This window comes from Poecilia reticulata, chromosome 10 (genome assembly GCF_904066995.2).
Source record: "Poecilia reticulata chromosome 10, P_reticulata-male-v2, whole genome shotgun sequence".
In the NCBI taxonomy this organism is placed as follows: domain Eukaryota; kingdom Metazoa; phylum Chordata; class Actinopteri; order Cyprinodontiformes; family Poeciliidae; genus Poecilia; species Poecilia reticulata.
In genome coordinates this window covers 16,162,732-16,175,862 of record NC_088839.1, presented here as the reverse complement: position 1 = coordinate 16,175,862, position 13,131 = coordinate 16,162,732, and the positions used below count along the sequence as shown (strand labels likewise).

General features: G+C 39.7%; 2 protein-coding genes across 5 annotated transcripts; both read right to left on the bottom strand.

The window, feature by feature from the left end:
* Positions 1–559: 559 nt before the first annotated feature.
* Positions 560–6,152, bottom strand: prpf19 (pre-mRNA processing factor 19). The gene is made up of 16 exons (XM_008420201.3): positions 5,967–6,152; positions 5,634–5,783; positions 5,419–5,495; positions 4,988–5,129; positions 4,772–4,845; positions 4,594–4,659; positions 4,470–4,511; positions 4,287–4,361; positions 4,116–4,191; positions 3,891–4,000; positions 3,632–3,787; positions 3,485–3,554; positions 3,236–3,409; positions 2,571–2,653; positions 1,364–1,469; positions 560–1,274 (listed from the first exon to the last, which is right to left on the bottom strand). Exons 1-16 carry the CDS (start codon positions 5,983–5,985, stop codon positions 1,177–1,179), a joined length of 1,518 nt encoding a protein of 505 aa, XP_008418423.1. The 5' UTR covers positions 5,986–6,152; the 3' UTR covers positions 560–1,176.
* An 830-nt stretch (positions 6,153–6,982) lies between these two features.
* LOC103471299 (uncharacterized) lies at positions 6,983–13,131 on the bottom strand. 4 transcript variants are annotated; one of them, XM_008420199.3, is made up of 11 exons: positions 12,979–13,131; positions 12,530–12,587; positions 11,157–11,171; positions 10,936–11,066; positions 10,376–10,511; positions 9,861–10,145; positions 9,365–9,703; positions 9,097–9,278; positions 8,153–8,254; positions 7,965–8,063; positions 6,983–7,893 (listed from the first exon to the last, which is right to left on the bottom strand). In XM_008420199.3, the coding sequence occupies exons 2-11, from the start codon at positions 12,579–12,581 to the stop codon at positions 7,672–7,674; spliced, it is 1,563 nt and encodes a 520-aa protein (XP_008418421.1). In that variant the 5' UTR covers positions 12,582–12,587; positions 12,979–13,131; the 3' UTR covers positions 6,983–7,671. The 4 variants fall into 4 exon arrangements, with proteins under 4 accessions (XP_008418421.1, XP_008418422.1, XP_081467523.1 ...); XM_008420200.3 differs by lacking the exon at positions 11,157–11,171; XM_081611397.1 differs by lacking the exon at positions 12,979–13,131 and having other exon boundaries at positions 12,530–12,958.

The following is a 13,131-nucleotide window of genomic DNA, read 5'->3' as shown; positions in this document are numbered from 1 at the left end:
AAACCCACGCATGCAAAGGGAGAACATGACAACTCCATGCAGAAAGACCGGGTCCGGGAATCGAACCCAGAACCTTCTTGCTGCAAGGCAACAGTTCTACCAACCGCACCAACCGCACCCCCTGAAAAAAGCAAATATTGCTGCTTAAATTCAACAGGGTTTTTTTTCTTTTATTTTTAAACATTCATTTAAGTTCTTTGGAGCTGGAGATAGGCACCAGCAACCCTCCCAACCCCACTGAGGGACAAGGGTGAAAGAAAATGGATGGATGGATGGATGCAAATCTGTTTTTCTTGTAAAGCACTTTAAACAGTGGTGTACATATAAACTTGAAAGGTGTGAACAAAGTTTCTCCCCTTTTATAGATTTATTTTGTCTGTCACAATTTGTTTCAGATCAGCAAGACAAAAATATAAGAATAATTTCAAAAATTTATTTTTAAACGATTTAACGAGGAAAAAAAAAAACTATCCAAATCAACTTGCCCCAATTTGAAAATGTACACTTAAAAGTAATAAAGTCATTGATCTAAGTACATTAAATTAAAATGTAGACAACATAACTTGAAAAAGATATTTTATTTTATCATCAAAGGCAGAGGTGTATCAGGTTCAACAGTAGGTAATGGCAAATATACAACTGAAAAAAAAAGAAGTAAAAAATGGAACAAAAAATTAATGACAATTCAAACAAGGGGGAAGGCTAAAAACAAATAAATCTTCTACGTCTGCCGGTATTTTACTGTAGGATCACTACAGATTTAATTTGATCTTTCCCTACAGATACAGCAATGAAGCTGGTCTACATTAAAAAGCAAAGCTGATCATCACCAGATATAGTTGTTGAAAGAGCACACTGAACTGTTTCACAAGCAAATTAAAACCTCCCTAAAAACAAAAATAATAAAAAACCAATAAAACCAGCTGGCAAACAGGACAGAAATTTCCTGATCGCTACTGTTCTCAAAACCAACAAACAAGTTATGTTATGCTCATACTGCTGTATTTCTATGTGCTTGCTTTCCTGGATATGAAGACAAACACAACATCAGAAGTATAGTCAACGTTGACTTTTTTTTTTCTTTTTTTTTTTTTTTAAATGACTGTGCTTGGAAATGTTACTCAGTTACACGTCTCTCAACTGTCCTCCCCTGTTCATCCCGAATTTCTTTTCTTTCTACAAACTGTAAAATCGGAGACTTCTGTCCATTCCTGCAGATGTCAGGAACTTGGCATTTTCTCCGAAGGAAACTCCAGTCACCAAGCCAGTATGGTCTGAAAGGCAAACAGGAAAAAATAATGACCATTTGAATATAGAGATTTACTGTCACAAACAGCTGATGATTAGCATTTGGTCTCCTCACCTGTGAAGTTGAGCACCTCAGACCACTGCTTGCAGATGTAGACACGGATGTCAGACCCGCCTACGGCCAGGTAGGTACCGCTCTGATCAAACACCAGAGACTTCACCTGAAAGAGAAACAAAAACTAATCAGTTTCAAAAAAGAAAACTACAACCAGTCGGGTGCTGCAGCGCCGAAATGCGTTTTCACTTGGTTACCGGCAGCTGGCGGAGAGGACGGAGGTTTTCCTAGCATCTTTATGGTAAACACTGAGCTAAAGGCAGAGTGTGTGGAGCTTAAAATAAAAACGTGAAGTAGTGGAAAACAGCTGGATCACTTCAGAACTGGAAGCGGTTCACTCAGCCTCTTAACTGATTAAAATGCTTCTGCCAAAGAAACTTTAAAACGCCCCAGTGCCCAATTTAGAGATTTCACCGACAGTCCCATGTTGTACGCCGTGTACTTATGAAGTGTTGAAATATTTCACGTTTTTCACCGAAATAAGTAAACTAAACAAGAAAAAACCTTCACAATGCATCACTTCTAGCAATAAATGCATCAATTAATAAACAATCATGAGAAAAACACAGATAATGTTTAATTACGATTCCTTTTGATTTTAATATGTTCTGCTCTCTCGACTTGCCTAGAATCAGGTTTAAACCATCTCTCTTTCTGTGACGGCGTCTTGTAAAAGTACTCGCACCCCTCGAGTTTCTCCTCATTTGGTCACATTATATTGGAAAAAGGGGTTTCCACTGCAGCACTGACTGTGTGTTCAGGATGCCAAGAGAACCTGTGCTCCAGTTCCAAGCCTCTTACAGGTTCTCTACACCACCATGTGGGGAATTGATTTATACAGAGCTGGTGACTTGTTGCAAACCAACAGCCTTGCTAATGTTTTCACAAAGCAGATGTGTTTTAGTGGGACTAAAACATATTCAGCTCCAACTTATTACAAATGTTTGTAATTAGGTTAGTTTCAAGGTTATTAGTGAAAACTGGTAACACTCAACTTAAATACTTTCTAATTTAGAAAACCCACACAATTTTTCTTCCAAGTCACAATTATGAAGGATGAGTGCTTTTCGTAAGCAACCAAAATATCATACTTTGTGGGCGAGAAATTAATAATTCTCCAGACAAAGTCTAGAAATACTTCTCTTCAAACACAGCAATTTCTCAACACTGACATGTTTAAGAAAAGAGAAATATTAGCCATTTTTACCTCGTAGTTGTTGTCCAGAGATATAGTCTTAAAGTTCTTCAGTTTCCTCAGATCCCACAGTTTCACAGAGCTATCCTGGGCACCTGGAAAGAAAAATAAGAGAAATCTTTTTCAAATAAAAAGTGGAAAAACTCAAGAGTTTTCAAAGATATATAGGTACTGTGTTACAATGTATGGGAGTAAACATTCACTGTGTAACTTGTGTTTTTTTTTCCTAAAACAGATATAGGTAATCTTTACATTAAAATGAGTCACAAAGTACACACTCTGCAAGATTTTAGCAAAATACTTGACATGGCATAGTTGTGTTACTTTAAATAAGCTTGATCAAAAGCAGATACACTTACAGCTAGATTGTTTATTATATTTTGATCTTTACATTTAATCTTTTTAAACTAAATATCAAATGTCATGCAGACAGCCTTCAATTGTCTGCATGACATTGAAGACATGTAGAGTTGTATGTCTGCATGACAGTTGCATAGCAGCTATTTAGCTTAATAGCTATGAAGCTATTAAGACTCAAGATGCTGCATCCAGGGCATTGTGTTGTGTTGAGTATGTTTCCTAATATCTAGAAATGTGCCTGAAACTTTTCAGTTCTAATGTAGAGTCAAAACACACACACAAAAAAAGAATAAGATCAATCAAGTGCAAAGTGGAACCTGTGGCCAGATAGTATCCGTTCTCAGAGAATGCGATGGAGGTCACGGGTCCGGAGTGGCCGGGGAAGTTGGCCACGTTGGTGCGCTCCTTCAGATCCCAAATCTTGATCTGGGAGTCGGCCGTACCAGTGCCAAAAATGAGACCATCAGGGTGGAACTGGGCACAGGTCAGAGCTGTGGAACCAAGAGCAGAACAATCAGTGCCCACCTGGAGACTTCACACATAAAACCATCCACAGAGACACTTACCACAGCCAGCACTCTCATCAGTAACTTTGGTGAGGACTCGACCAGTTTGGATGTCAGAAAAGGCCCAGTACTGAAACGTAAAAACACAACCAGGTCAATATAGCGAAGCAGTACAACTTGGAGGTCTGTTCATGCAGCAAAACTCACCTGATCCTCAGAGGAGCTGAGCAGGTAGTCTCCTGTAGCGTGCAGAGACAGTCCAGTGACTCCGGCTTCGTGGGCTCGCACCACCTGAATGCAGTTGCCGCCGGTAACGGACCACACACGGATGGTGGCGTCAGGAGAGGCGGAGAAGACCACAGACTGGAGAGGAAAACAAGTTTGAATGAAATTCTCATCAGGCATCTCTAAAGATCCAACTATCCTTTTAAATTAAAAGTCATAAACTCATAAAGAAGAAAGTCACCTGGGATGGATGGTAAATGACCGAGGTGACCTTTTTGGCATGACCTTTCAGAGTCGCCACAATCTGCTCTTCGTTCTTGTCGAACACAACCACGTTCTTATCAGCGCCACCTGGAAACAAAACAACAAGGTTTACGTCAGAGTCTTCGGGGAATTAGAAATGTGTAATAAAATTTCTGGTTAAACAATAAAACAAGCAACACGACGACAGATGCTTTCAGCGTACCAGTGAGCACTTTGTTGGTGTCCGAGGGACACACATCCAGGGACAGGATACCAGGAACGCTGGCGCTGTGAAGGCCCTGAAGTAAAACCAGAAGGAGATTGTGGCCATCAAAGACACAAAATAATCCAGAGTGGACACCGAGCTTCATGACCAGACCAAATCCACACTTACAGCATGCGAGGCCACTTGGCGGTACTTGCTGAGGTCTTCAGCTCTGACCAGCTCTTCTGGGACAGTTTTTCCTCTCTAGTGAAATAGAAGGCAATAGAAAGATAAAGTATAGAGCTTACACAACATGGAGCGCTGACTGCACCTCCACTGGAGAAGAAAATGCTACATAAGAAGCAAAAATACCTTCTTTCGCTCTGTGGTGAGAATAGTAGCTTTGTCTTGAAGCTGCAGATGAAAACACGATTAAAACACATCAGAAAATTTTAAAACTGTAATGAACTGTGAACTGAAGTGAGAAAGATCTTACCTTCTGGATGATCTCTGGGGTCATTCCCACCTGTTCGCTGATCTCCATGGGCTCTCCACCACCACCCTAAAAACGGAAGGAATAATTCAACCTCATTGTAAAAAAAAATAAAAATAAAAATCATGAAGACGAGGGGCTATTATTAAGACCCTTTACTAGTAAACTCCAAGCTACTCACAGCAGCAGCTGGCTGGGAGGCCGGCACAGCCTGAGGAGCCACCAGTCCAGCTTGTGGTTTAAGCGTGGCAAGAGCTGTAAATTAAAAAAGGAAATAGTTTCTAAGAGAACCTTCATAAAGCAAAACAAGACGTTTATCATATTTACCAAACACATATTGTCACAAAATACAAAGCTGGTTTAAAACAAAAATCCCTGCTGCCATCTATAAGCAGACCTTCTCTTGCAGCAGTGACCTCCTTGTTGAGTCGAGCGATGACTCTGCAGGCTGCGTCGTGCTGATACAGGGCGTGTGAGAGTTCCTGACGAGTCGTCTGCAGCTGCTGCCGCAGAGTGAAGCTATGCAGCATCACAGCATCCTAACAACACAACACAAGGCAGGAGATCGAGTCAGTTTTTACTTTGGTTCTGAAAGTGCTAGTTAGTATAAGCTGCTCATGAGCAGGAACTGCTAACATGACTTTCAGAAATAACTCAAGTAACATGTACTGTTGACAAAGGTTATGTATTAAATTACTCGTCTTTCCTGGCTCTCCACCTCCAAAGGCTCCATTTAAAACTTTACAGATGCAAAATAATTACTGGTGATGAAAAGCAGTATCTGAAACATAAGTAAGTACAAGTAGATTTTCTGGCTGCAGCACTCACCCACTCATCCTGAAGTGACTTGAGAATGGCAGGGATGCTTGTAGCTGATGGAGCCTTTGGTCTGATTGGATGGGTCACTGAAACAAACACACACAAAAAATCAGTTTTCACTTTATATATTTGATTATAAACAATTTTAGACATTTAATGTCATTCAATCATCATTAGTTATGAAGGATTTGTTTGATTTGGATTTGTAAACAGAAGACTTTTACCTTTGATGTCCACCAGCTGCTCCTCGGACAGCGGCTGTCCGTTCATCGGGTCCGTCCCATTCTCAGCGATGTACTTCTCGATTAGCCTTCGCTCGAACACATGATTGGACACCGGGGAGATGCACGGGTGCTCCGGTACCTCGTTGCAAACTGGGGGAAAAGTGTATTTACTTATTATGACTCAAACTACAGCAATAATAAGGCATAAAACGCGTCTGAGAAAACTCTCTGAGGTAGAAGGCGGTCTGCATGGCGGCTAACGTTAGCCACATTAGCTATTAGCATAAGCTAACATACTGAATCCGTCTCACGAACTGATACAGTTTGACTTACTTGCACAAACCAGAGACATCTTCTCAACACAGCACTGATACTCTCCTCCTAATAGTGAAATATGCTTGCTGCGAACCTGATAGCTTTAATTCGGTAATGTATGCCTAACTTATGTTTTGCTAAAATCGTAAGTGGCACGCTGTCCTTTCATTGCCGCTATAAAAGGAACTGATGTCAAGTCTTCTACGCTGTTTTCCTCATACGTCAAAACTCAAACCTCTGCTTCTGCACTGCCCTCTACTGTCAGATAAATGTAATTGTTACGACACTTTATTAAGGGTGAATCCACATAAACCAAAATATAAACGGAATATATTTAACTCAGTTAAAGTGTGAAATATTTTACTGTATTAGATTCATATTATATATATTTAGCATAAATATTTTAGCTAGCCTTGATGATTGTAGAAATCCACAAACTCAGTTTCTCAGAAAACTAGGCAATAAAAAGGATTGCTTCACACAGATGTGTAAACAGTATATGCACTCATCAATCTATGTGCAGAGAATAAAGTTCTCTGTTTTTGAGTGGTCAAAATGACTGGAAAAGCGCTAGATAAGTTCAGTCCATTTACCATTTAGAAACAAATGAAATATGATTTCTGATAGCATGGTAACAAAAATAAGTATTCAAAATATCAAAATCCAATTTCAGTGGGAATAAAGTACATAAAAATTTGGACCAAAAGCAACATGGGTCTCTGCATCTTCATTTTTTTTCTTAATTTTAAAAATTAAGCGCAAAATTTACTTCAGTCTGGGCTTCAAACTTTGAAAGACTGAGCAACAGTTCAGGGCATTTTTTCATTGGCCTTCTGCTGCTTCTGGACATTATGGTTTAAGGAGTAGTTTAACAGATAAGTCAAAAGTGCTTCCCAGGACTGAGTAGGCCACCTTACTTTGTATTTTCATTAGTTGTCGACCACAGTCATCATAATGTGCAGAAATAAACACCAAAAATATATCACTTTCCATCAAAGATTCCTAGTAAAATAAATCATAGCAATACATTTACATTTCCATTAAAGAATTTATTGAAATACACATGCACAAAAATAACTGAATATCTTTAGATATGTTTGTTAAAGATACATTTTATTTTAGAGATAAGACTTTGTTATTAGATAAAGGATCACTTAAAGACTTAGTTATTTTTCCAGTATACAAGGTTCAAAGATTAACTGCTTGCTTTGCTGTTACAATATTTGGAGATACATGCCATGTGTCTATACTAGTTTTCTCAAAGGTAAAACCACTATACCTGCAAACATACATAAACTGCAGGACATACAGGATATCTATAATGATGATTACCGTAGCAACAATAGGGAAAGAGTCAGCATGATGGGCAAGCACTTCAGTTCATACTATGTTGATGTGAAGTGATCTGAATTCTCTTTTGCAACTTTAGAGTCACACTTTTGATATTATAGCCCTGGAGATGACAGAACACAAACACTCAGGAAATACAGTGCAGATCATATCTGTCCTGAGGGTTTAGAGGTAGATAACAGTAGGATATTTTAAGAGCACCATTTACCAGTGCAAAGTGAGACAGGAAACTCAACACTTCCCTCATGGGTCAGAAATCAGTACAAACCAAAGATTTAAAACTGTGCAAATAGTGCCATGATGTCTTCTTAGAATCAATGAATGGAATTTCATCTGTACTTTGCATCTTTAACTCCTGGTCTTTGTCCCCGTTTTATAAAAAGTCCAATTTCTTCGAGGTGTAAACGCTGCAGGATTCTGAGCTGTCCTCGTCCAGCGGCAGCGTGGAAAAGAAATCTTTTGATCTGCTCCTTCTTTGCTCGTCTCTGTCTTTCTTGATCTGGAACTGGACGCAGTCCTCAGATGAGTGGAGGCAGTCTGAGCCCCCAGGCATAGAGAAGGAAATCTTCTCGTCTTCCTCGTTGGATTTATCCAACTGGTGAAGGATGAAGACACGTTTTTAAAAAATAATATCATGTAGAAGACACAACTAACGCTCATCTTTACCTCAGTGGTCAAATTACAATGGGGTGAGCTTCCAGGCGCTTGTCTTTGTACCTCCTGGTTGTCTGCACTCGGACTCCCTGACCCAACAGGAGTATAACCCTGTAAGTACAAACATTTGATGTTCAAATTAAATGTTTAATCTGAATACTCATTCAGATTAAATTGTTTCAATAATATAATTTTTTTACAGCATGAACCGGACTGGCCCTAGGGGTCCATTTTCTTGGTGTTGGAGGCTGTTCGCAGTGACTATAGTAGGATGGGGGTTGTTGGAGGGGCTGACTGTACTCCTGCAATAAGAAACACAGACAAGCATGAACTCGTGACATTTAAATTGACCAGACAAAAGAACTGCTCCTCTTCTCTTTTGTGCATCAGTTTAAGTTTAGATCTAATTTCACTCTGTAGCAACAGTTCATTCCACTTTTGAATTAGCTGTGTTGGGTGTTTTACAGCTTTATAGCAAGAGCAAATTTGAAAACAGCATTTTTGATTCTCTCTAGGATTAATATGACATTTAAGTCTCACTGATAAGCAAGCAGTACATACTTGAGAAGTGAGTGAGAGAGCAAATGAAGGAAAGAAAGAAAATAAAGATGGAAGGAAGGAAAAACAGAAGGAAAAAATGACGGATAGAAATTGAAAATGTGTGGCATTGCGTTTGAATTCAACCCGCTTTACTCTGATACCTGTAAATAAAATCCAGTACAATTACAATACAGCTACAATTTTTAACTATTAAATGCTGCCTTCCTGTGTACAATTTAATCTCAGCATAAATCCGACTGTTCTGTGAAGGCCTCAAATTTATGAGGGAAAAAGAACACAGCAAACGAGTCACTGATAATGCTGTGGAGAGGTTCAAAGCAGTAAACAATTCCTCAAGCTAAATGCTAAAATAGGTTGGTGAGAGAATGTCAAGGATCAGTGCAAAATGTCGGCATGACAACATAAGTAGTACCAACATTTGAGATTATCTGAAAAGCTAAATAAACCATACGCTATTTGAAAAGTACATCACTAAATATATCCTTACACCATAAATCGAGAACATGTATGTTCCATAACGATGTGGGGATGGTGTGCCAGTGTGGTCACAGTGATAATAAGCAGATTTTAGTGAATCTCCTACCTGGATGTTAACTCTTGGCGGATTAGCTGGAGGCGTGCGGTTTGTCCTGATGCCAGTAATGATCTGTGAGACGCTGCAGTTTGGGTAGCGTTTCATGAACAAGATGAAACCAGCCAGAGACACAAACATGCCAGAAGGGACACTGATGGACTTGAAGAGGGCTCGCCAGGTGGCCCTTTTTTCTGGAAGCATCACAGAAGCAGGAAAATTAGGAGAAAAGCTTAAGCTCAAATATATAAACGGGGGGGAAACACACAACGCAGCTCACCGATGATATGCAAGTAGGTGGAGGACACAATGTTTCCGTCCCCATCTCTGATTTCATACAGCCCGTCGTCCCTTGGCGTAAGTCTCATGATAACGACATCGTGTACTGATCCGTTCCGGATGAGAGAGATGATACCTCTGTAACGCAGGTCGTGGTCCATTATCTGGCCCTCACGAAGCAGCTGGATGGGGCCGCGAGGAGGTTTGGGGTCGAAGGGACCCAGAGAGGCTTCATCTGGAATTCGACTTGGGGTAAAAATGAGATGGGCATGATGGACAGGGAGAAACAAGGGTAGGTTTAGAGACTCCTTGGTGAAACGTGTAATGTTGAAGGAGTACCCTGAAAAGGTATGCAGAGTAAAAGGAGGATGGATGACAAATGAACAGACGGGAGAATATTAGGGTTAGGATGGAAGAAGAAAGACAAAACATGATTATTACCACACACGAAAAAAAAAAACCCCAACAAAAACAAGTCATGTTTTGTTTCCTCTCACCGCGAACGGAGAGGGTGCTGCGAGACAGCACGTTCCCGTCGTCGTCTTTTATGGTGTAGTTGCCTTGATCTGCTTGCGTCACTCTCTCTGCCACCCAGGCCTTGCCCCCACGCAGCAGTCGTCCCCGTCCCGCGTTCGACGTTTCAGGGTTTGTGCGGTTCCACAACACGATGGGCCTGGCCTCAGGCGGCGCACCCCGAGGGGAGAACTCCAACACAGAGCCATTTTCAGGGATGCCGTGCTCAAAGGTCTCCCCATAGTTCCTGCGGTACGGCTTAATGCATTCTGAAGATGGAAGGTAGAAAGCAAGTCAGCTTAACTTGAGAACTGTAGCTTAATGCATCTATTTGACTGAAATAAAGGTTACACAAGTAGATCTGATAAGTATATCACACCAAATCAATCCAACATTTTTAATATATCAATCCAAAGAACTAGTGACTGATAATTAATGAGTCTTGTGCCAGATGAAATATATATGGATTCATTTAGCCCGGGGCTAAGAGTTGTCGCACCTGAAACAATCAGATGAACGGTCTCGTAGGTGAAGCCAACAGACAGTTTATTGGCATAAAGTCCCTGATCTCTGAGAGTCACTTCTTTCAGGACTAACGTCTTGTCTCTGGTCCACTCAAAACGTGGATCCTTCACCTGAAGACAAAGAGAGAAAAAAAAACAGTCCACTCTGCTCCTCTACATCTCCCAGAATCAAAAGTAAATAAACAAGATGTACGTCATCTGAATATTTAATATTTAAATAATTAATATAAATAATGGACCATATTAACTTTGATTGTTGGGTAAATTGAAGAGTTCATTACACTTAATTTGTTAACTGGCTTTACTGTTAGGGAAGAGAGTCCCTCTGTTTGTTTAGAAATGACAAAATCTCTGTAATAAGGACAAGAACTGCAGAGGATTGTTAACCATGCAAGGATAGACCGGCAGAATATAGCAACAAGTATGAGTAGAGCACAGCTCTGATATGGGGAAAAAGCGCTCTACTTTTTGGCTGTACTTTAACCTGTTTGTATCTTAAGCACAGGGGAAAAGCAGTGACACACTTTCCACTCACTGTGGTTTTTTCAAGCAGGACTTGTCTCGGCCCCTCAGAGTCCGGTGTAAACGTCACAATTCTGGATGTGGAGTCCACCGGCAGTCGAAACTCCTTCCCAACACACACAGTCTGAACTTTCTCCCTTTCACCTGTTAAAGAGCAAAAAAAAAAAAAAAAAGCATAATAATGAGAATGCATTCAGTAGGTGAAAATTTTCAGCAACAAAAATACTCACTTACCTAATAAATCCCAACCTGTAAGGAGTATTATTAACACTATTAGTTATCTTATCAAGCACAAAGTGAAGACGTCATACAAAACACTTAGATTAGGGATGCTATTTATAGGCATAATTTGGCCGTGAGGCCAGAAGCAGTTCTTAGACAATCAAGTCTTTATTTTCTAAGATCTGGTTTTGGAAAAGACCAAAATCATGTTTTAGATTAGGTTAAATAAATTTACAGTTTAACTATGTTAAGTTGCAACTTATAGCTTTTGGACTAAACTTGCAAAAATAATAAAAATGACTCCATGTGTAGAACAATAAGTTGCCATTTCCTTTGTTTTATATGACTATTCTGAAAAAAAGTCTATTTCATATGGAAATTTCATATCTATCTATCTATCTATCTATCTATCTATCTATCTATCTATCTATCTATCTATCTATCTATCTATCTATCTATCTATCTATCTATCTATCTATCTATCTATCTATCTATCTATCTATCTATCTCTTTTTTATTTTCTAAAATATCACCATCTACAGTGACTATTTTATTAATAATTCACACTGACTGGGAAGATAAAGTCACTTTGAAGAATAATTGTTAGCTACTTAGTTAGTTCTAAATCATAATATCCTAAATGCACAACATGCAGCATTATGGTGAGAGTAGCCAAAAACATCCCTTCTAATCCTGACCACACTCTGAATCATTAATACACAGTGTTAACATCAGGTTAAATATACAGAGTTCCACAGTTTAATATAGTTAAGTTGCAAAATGATTTTGTACATCAGTCAATCCTGAAAATAAGCATGTAATATTAATCATTAAGGGATCTGGTCACCTGATTATCTTTCTTATACAATGCGTACTTTTTTTTATTCTGCTTATTTGTGTTTGTGTATTGATGTTTGTCAACAATAGTGCTGTGATACATGACAAATTTCAGACTCATCCTGACAATATTGTAATATAATTAAGTATGGAGGGAAGGCCTGACTGCAGAGGACGTTGTTGATGATGCCGTTTCTACATTGTCTGTGGTTAAGTGTAGACCGTCATGATCATTTTTTGTTTTGTTTGTCACCCACTGTGCAAAATTTCACAATGCAACAATAAAATATCTATTTTTTTCATTTACACATTGTAGATTTGAGGTGGCTTTAAATCAGGTTCTGATTTGGGCCCCATTCACCTTGAACCAGCCCTGCATTTCAATAAAAACAAAATTTAATCGGTTAAATTAAAAAACAACTTACACTGATGTGTAAGTTGTCTATTTGTTGTAAATAGACAACAATTATTCTTTATTTTAATTTAAAAGGTCAAAAATGAAAACTGGTCTTCAAATGAGTACAACCACAGCAAAAACGCAGTGTTACCTGAAGAAAGAGGAAGGGCAAATAGCAGGATCGAGAAGACGTAAGAGTGCATTTTGTCCTGTAAAACACAGCAAAAGGCAGGTTGTTCCGTTGGTAAACATAATTGTCATTCATGCCCATGCACTCTCCGCTCTGAAAACAAGCGACCAGTCTGAACACCGCATGCCTTCATCAATCAACAAGCTGCCCGAGGAGGGGGCTGACGAACAAGCTCTGTGGTTTTCTCTGCGCAGACAATCTCCCCCGTTAAACAAACAAACAACAACAAAAAAAAAATTCACAGAGAATCTTCCTGCTCTGTCACTCATTAGGTTCCATCATCTGTTAGGAGACACGGGCACTCAGGTGTCCAACATGTCCCCTCCCCCGTCATTCAAACATCCCTCACAGCGAAGCTACACACCGATTACTGACGGTCAACAAATGATCTCTCTGTCTCAGAGCCTCACCTGCAGGATGGATGTAAACACCTACGCAGAAATATTCCAACGTTAATATGGATGAGGATGAGAGGATGATATAGCCTCGTCTGCAGAACGCGCATGCGCACTCACCACCCTCCCCTGATGGCGATCGACACCGCGGTTCAGTGCGATTCTCAG